We start from the raw sequence: 7,157 nt of genomic DNA on the forward strand, positions 1-7,157 counted from the left end.
GAAGGTAACAGGTAAAAGCTTAGAAAAAATAATTATGATGGGAACATTATGAGAAGATAGAGCTTCCTGGTAAGAGGACTGTAGTAGCCAGGGTTCTCTAGGGAAACAAAACAAATAAAAATATATACATATAAAAAAAGAAGAATTTTTGTAAGGAATACATATACATAGGGAGAGAGCGAGAGAGAGATTGGTATTGATTATTGAGCAAGGAAGTCCCAGGAGCCACTCTCTACACCTAGAAAGCTGAGAAAGCTGGTGATGTAATTCAGTTTGTGTCCAAAGATTTGGGAGCCAGGGGAGCCAGTGATGTAAATTCCAGTCTGAGGGCTGGAGAAGTTGAGGTGAAATGTCCCAGCTCGTCCAGTGAGAAGAGAACACAGACGTGAAATCCTCCTGCCTTTTCCTTTTGCTCTACACAGACCCTCAACAGATTGGGCGATGCCCACCCACACTGGGGAGGGCAATGTATTTACTGAGTCCCCAGATTCAAATGCTCATCTCATACAGGAACACCTGCCCGGACCCATCCAGAAGTGATGCTTCCTCTGAGTCCCCTGTGACCAGTCAAAGTGACACATAAAATTAACCATCTCAGCGACGATCCACCCTGATTTGCCCCAGATTGAAGTCCCAGGCAGGACAGGGCACTTTCAGGGCTAAAACTGGGAAAGTTCTCGCAAGATGGGAAAGCCATCTGGTGCTTATGCCTGTGTCTACCCAGATGTTCAAGCAAGTACGTCGATGCTGACAATGTGGCATTATTTGGCAAAAAGAATGAATGAAGTTCTCATATGTGCTGCAACGGGAAAGAACCTTGAAAATATTATAAAGAGTGAGAGGCGCCAGGCGAAAAGGGCCACATACGGTATGGTTGCATTCGTGTGAAAAGTCTAGAACAGGCAGGAAGTATATTAATGGTTTCGAGGGGCTTCCCTGGTGGCACAGTGGTTAAGAATCCGCCTGCCATTGCAGGAGACTCGGGTTCGAGCCCTGGTCTGGGTAAATCCCACATGCCGCAGAGCAGCTAAGCCCGTGCACCGCAACTACTGAGGCTGCGCTCTAGAGCCTGCGAGTCACAACTACTGAGTCCACGTGCCACAACTACTGAAGCCCGCACGCTCTAGGGCCCGTATGCCACAACTACGAAAGCCTGCACGCCTACAGCCCGTGCTCTGCAACAAGAGAAGCCACTGCAATGAGAAGCCTGCACACCTCAACGAAGAGTAGCCCCCGATCGCCACAACTAGAGAAAGCCCATGCACAGCAATGAAGACGAAATGCAGCCAAAAGTAAATAAATAAAATAAATAAATCTATAAAAAAATGGTTTTGAGAGCTGGAGGGACTAAGGAAAGGGGATTGACTGGTGACGGATGAGGTGTTCCTTTTATGAGGATGAAAAATATCCTGGAAGATAGAATGTTAGTGGATGTTCAAACTTGTGACTCTATTAAAAACCACTGGATCATTCACCTTAAAATGATGTATGTTATGGATCATGAATCCTATGTAAGAAAAAATACGAAGACTTGGTTGCTGATAGATACAAATTACTCTCAAATGATTCAGAATATAAATGTTTGGTGTTCCTGAGTGTGTGCTGTGTGTGCATATGGATGTGTGTGTGTATAGACATACAGATGCAGAGAGGGAATGAGAGAAAACGGGATATGAGAAAAGCGATTATGGCAAAGTATTTAAAATTCGTGAATCTGGAACAAGGTTATGCAGCAGCTCTCTATGTAACCGATACATTTTTGTTTAAGTGCATAATTGCTTCTAAATAAACGGATAACAAAAGCAAATGAAAGCCTCAGTTTAGGAGTGAAGGGCTGAGTGATCTCAGAGGAGATATTGGTCTCAGTTCCCCATGAACTTGGACCACGGTGCACAGTGTTACCACTTCTAGCGGAGCTACAGTAATAATCGGCCTCGTCCTCAGCCTGGAGCCCAGAGATGGTCAGGGAGGCCGTGTTTCCAGATTTGGAGCCAGAGAAGCGATCAGGGATCCCTGAGGGCCGTTTATTCACCTCATAAATCAGGGTTTTGGGGGCCATGCCTGGGAGCTGTTGATACCAGCCGACACGGTTATAACCCCCGATGTCATTGCTGGTTCCAGCACAAGAGATGGTGACCGTTGCGTTATATTTCCCTATGTCATTGCTGGTTCCAGCACAAGAGATGGTGACCGTCTGTCCCGGATTCCCGGACACTGAGGGAGGCTGAGACAGGCCAGACTGGGCCCAGGACCCTGCAAAGAGGAGAAACACACTCTGGTCAGTTCTGTCATCCTGAGGACAAAGACACAAAGGATCAGCCAGATGTCCACGAGGTCCCTTCCCTGGAGGCCTCACCTGTGCCCTGAGTGAGGAGGGTGACAAGGAGCAGAGCCCAGGCCATGGTGGAGACGCCCCAGACGCTGCCTTCTGAGCCCCAGCCCTGGGCCTGCACCCCCAGACCTCTCTTATCCCCAACCCCTCAGAGGAGGGAGGGGCCTCCATGCAAATCAGATTCCTGCACCTGCCCTTGCTCACTCTCTCCTCACCCCTCTGACCTGGCTCTGGAGGCATCCATGGACAGCAGGGCTCATCTGAGAGGATGAAAACTCTGTGACACGTTGTCTTTAGTCAGGATACTGACCATTACAGGGCCCAGGAAATGAGGCCATCCTGGGATGTCCCTGTCATCCACTATTTCAGTCAAGATGTCGTTGGCCAATAATCCCGATAACCACTCTTTGGGTTTTGCGGGTAGAAGGTGAGGACAGGGGCCCGAGGGGCTGGGGTGACGTAGAGATTGCATCCCGTCTCCTCCCGGCACCACAGGGGAGCTGGGGGTGTGCATCCCCCTCCCTCACCTGTCCCCTCAGCAGGACGGGCCCCCTGCCCCCCTGTCCCCTGCCTCTGCAGGGCTCGGAGGAGGGGCCCTGGGACCTTTATTGGCCTTCCTAGCAAAGGGCTTACGAAGCAGAACAGATTGAGGACACTGACCCCACACTCTCCTTTAGGGGGCTCAGGAGGCAGCACCTGGGGGCTTCATACAGGTCAGGAAACCAGACCAGAGCCTCCCCAAACCCAGGCCCTTGCTGCCTCCTGCTGGCCTTAGATGGGGATGACCAAGCCCCAGGGAGGCAGCTGAGTGCGGCTGAGCCCCCAGCTCTGAGCCCCCAAATTGTTCCTCCTCCTCCTCCTCCCAGCTCAGCACCAGCGACCCTGTCCCTCCTCATCCCCGCCATGGGCTCACCCCAGAGCTGGCGCCTCCCTGAGGTCAGACACCTGTGTCCAGATGCTGGACCCGTTGTGTTTTCTAGACAGAGAATCAGGGCTGACCGGTCTTTCCCAGGATTGTCACTTTCTCAGTATCTGAAATGTCTAGTTCCTGAGTATGAGGAAAGCTGACAGTTGGTGTAATTGTCCTTTGCATCCCAGGGTTTATGCTCCTGCCTCTGGGCACAGGGCCCCGGGGGTGATGCAGAAGGAGCTCCAGGTCCCCACAGAACAGATTCCTGCTCCTTTCCTGGGTATTGTGGAGGGGACCCAGGAGTGATGGCGCTGGGTGTGTGTCTGTGTGTGTGTGTGTCTGTCTGTCTGTATTTGTGTGGGGCCGTGTGTGTGTTTCTTCACGGAGACAGAGCACATCCTGCAATAGAACATAACCTAGACCTGATGGTGAGATGTTGGATTTCCCTTGGATCCAGGGCCTGAACTCAGGCGTAGGAATACACGTAGGATTTGTGCACATCAGAGTTACCCCACAGCCTGAGACTAATGTCCCTAGATAGACCTGCCCACAAGACTCGCCCTTGGTTTGTGTCTTGTGATGAGATTTCAGGAAGGTTTAGGCTATTCCCCAAGGAGAATGACCCCCTGAGTCTCCACTTTCCTGCAACATTATGGTTTATTCTGAACCCCTGACCTGCTCCCCAGCGGGAATCTGGAATTTCGGTAGATGGCAGGCACAGGATGCCTAGGAGACCAGCCTCCAGGAAGAGTCTTGTGGGTCTGATGAGGCTCCCTGGGGGACAATTCTTCACACAGGTTGTCACCATTTAACTGTGGTGATGAAGCCCGACCTTGGGAAAGGTTTCCTGGAAGTTTATCCTCGTTTCCTCAGATTTCATCTCATCCACCAAGCCCTTTGTTGATTTTGCTTGGTCTCCCTTCACTGAAGGAAATCACAGCCACCAGGACACCTCTCTACTGAGTCTTGTGGGTCTGCTTAATGACAAAAGTAGTTGCCTGTGGTCTTGGGGACACTCGACACAGGACCATCTGAGAAAACAAGCAGCAAACCCAGGGTCTAGGGTTTCCCTCCGTGTCCTGCCGTCTGCACCCGGCGGGTAAAGGTCATCACGGGAATCAGGGTCTGCACTAAACTCCACCCCTCCCCGGACAGCCCAGGACCACCCAGAGAAGCAGTAAGTTAGGCGCACTGGAAACTCCCCACACCTCCCCACCACCCTTGGAACAAGCTCCAGTGAGAGGATTATCAGGTCCAAACTCGGAACTCCTGCTCCCCAGACTTTCAGTGTGAGCTCCTGTCTACACCCTTGTTGCTTTCTCTCTGTGGCTCCTTGATCCGAAGGCAGGGACCCCAGATGCGGCCACACTCGCCCCCCACCACCCGGAAGCTGATCTGGAGCCTCTGCCTTGTGGATGTTAAGAGCTGCCAGAACTCCCCCAAGAGCCTCCGGCTGCCACCCAGCCTCCATTAGGAGGGATCCCCTAGAGCAGGAGGGAGTCCTCTGCCAGTAAGCACATGTTTTGTCCTCATTAAGGAAAAAATGCACAAATAGTCCAGATCTTCTTTCTCCACAACACTGGCTAATGTCCACTGCTTCCTTCTTGGTTTATCCTTTAAATATGCCATACGTTTGCAGTGGGAAAATAACCAAAGCAAACCACCTGCTGGAAAGTTATTGTCTACCCACTTTTGATGGTGAATCCTTATTGGATTTCCCATGAGTCGTATTCTGCCTTGAACATGTTACAACAGCAAAGAGTACAGAGGTTTTTTAAAAATTTAATTGAATTTTCAGAGATTCTTCATCTCTGTTCCAGAAAACGTAACCCATCGGATATCCCTTGACCCTTCATTCACTGTGAACTCTTAGGAAATTTCCTCTCTGTCCACCCCGCCCCCAAACCTGAGCAAGGGCTCCTGTTTCCACTTCCGGGATATGGATAAGAAACAAGACACACCTTCAGTCCAGAGCAGGGTCCCACCTGCTGTCTGGAATAATGTTTGGGCATCACATTGGACGGGGCACAAAATGGCAAGAGATGCTCCTGACTTGAGACTGTTGCTTTGTGTCCCGAGATTTTCATTTCATTGAGATTCCGAGAATCAAAATATCATCTATGATAGAAAGTACCTTTTTTCTTAGTCAAACATATGTTTCCAAATCCACCTAAAATATTGGGTCAAAACTTCTCCAGATGTTTTCTCATCCAATGGAAGGGAATCAAAGATCCTCTAGATTCAGTGTGTATCCCATCGTGCTCTTTTGAAAACTCATCCATATCCTGCTCAGTGACAGAGCTGTTAGTACCTGCACTGAGGACAGGAGTGGGGAGGGGTCTCTGTGTGGCCACAAGGTGAACTTTGCTCTGATTGTTAGGCACAGACACACACATCTGCCTACAAGTACCCACACTGGATTGTTTAAACTGCAAGCTCAGGGTTACTATATTCAGGGGAATATTTGATATCACAGCTCAGTCTACTTTGTAGAATGTGACTTCTGAACATGTGGAGAGCCATACTCAGGTCGTTCTCATTAAAAGAGAAAGTCTTGCTTTGAAAAATGTAACACTGACTATAAATGCAGCTATATGTTTAACAGAAAAAAAAGAAGAAAGAAATAAGAGGACCGATGCAGAGGAGCAACGGCTGTTTCCATAATAATGGTGGAGGGTAGAAATCATAACAGAGGCTATTTCAGGAGAGTAAAAACACTGATTCCCGCACTGCACACTTATTAGCAGCTATGATCCCAATGAAAGTAGAAGTTAGAAATGAAGTTGGTCAATATTTTCTCCACCCTACTTGAGCTCTGATGATATAGATACAAAGACCAAAGACTCTGGTCATTTGTAAAATGCTGTGATAAAGACAAATGAATACACAGATTGAGACTAACATAGACTTGGAAAATAAGGGGCCTAATTGGTTGGGTTAAAAAAAATCAGGTTTATCAGGAAGATGATTTAGACAAGAAAAGCGAGCCCAGGGCCGGCACAGAGTGAGCCATATACGACGCGTCTTCCAAAGTTAGAGGACCGATTGACACGTGAAAACAGCCCGATTGACACGTGACTCCAACTTCATGAGAGCCAGGAGCCAGGACCACAGAAAGAGCTGCTCTCCAGTCCTAGACGCCTGAACACACAGCTATCAAATGTTCCTCCTCACTTGTTACTGTGGGGATGATGTGTCCTGAGGAATCCAACCAACGTACTTTTTCGTCTAAACTATTGAATTTGGGATATCCCTGGCGGTCCAGAGGTTGAGACTTAGCACTTACATTGCAGGGGGTGAAGTTTCGATCCCTGGTCGGGGAACATAGATCCCACAAGCTGCGTGGCATGGTCGCAGGAAACACAGCAAAAACCAAATCAAAACATTAAAAAAAACTATTTTTTAACTACTGAATTCACATAATTTAAATTTTAGTCATGTTTCCATTTGAAAACTGCCTTTCAGGTTCAAGAAAAATTTAATATTGAAGCCACGACACTCACGCCTGTTTTTCAATGAATTCTCACGCGTGTTACATGTGCTGGGATTCCACCTGGAAGCCGCACTGGCTCTTCATGGAAACATGGGACCTTGATATCACTGAGGAAGGGAGGACATACCCTCCAACCCACCCTCCATACTGGAGCCATGTTGCAAAGAGCCCATCGTATTGGGAGACTGTCTTCCTGTAGGGCTGTGCCCAGACAGGGTTCACCGATGCCAGGACAGAGACAATTCTGAGACCCAGACTGTGTCCCCAACCCTCCCAGGCTCAGCCCACTCAGATGCAGGTCAAACAGGAAGGACAACAAACATGAAAACCACTCGTTGTTCTTTCTCCTCATCCGTCTGCAGGGTGCTCAGATCTCCTCTCAGCTGTCAGGGCTTCAACCACAGATGCAGATGAGCAGCCAG

General features: G+C 49.1%; 1 gene segment (V, D, J or C); it reads right to left on the reverse strand.

Annotated features, from left to right (window-relative positions):
* Positions 1-2,405, reverse strand: part of LOC103084393 (Ig lambda chain V-II region MGC-like) — a 16,557-nt gene extending 14,152 nt beyond the window's left edge. The window contains 3 exon segments of the V gene segment in view: positions 1,885-2,104; positions 2,159-2,253; positions 2,357-2,405. Of these exon segments, the coding sequence occupies positions 1,885-2,104; positions 2,159-2,253; positions 2,357-2,402 (361 nt within the window).
* Between the last annotated feature and the right edge of the window lie 4,752 nt (positions 2,406-7,157).

This window comes from Lipotes vexillifer, unplaced genomic scaffold (genome assembly GCF_000442215.2).
Source record: "Lipotes vexillifer unplaced genomic scaffold, Lipotes_vexillifer_v1.1 scaffold1783, whole genome shotgun sequence".
NCBI lineage: Eukaryota > Metazoa > Chordata > Mammalia > Artiodactyla > Lipotidae > Lipotes > Lipotes vexillifer.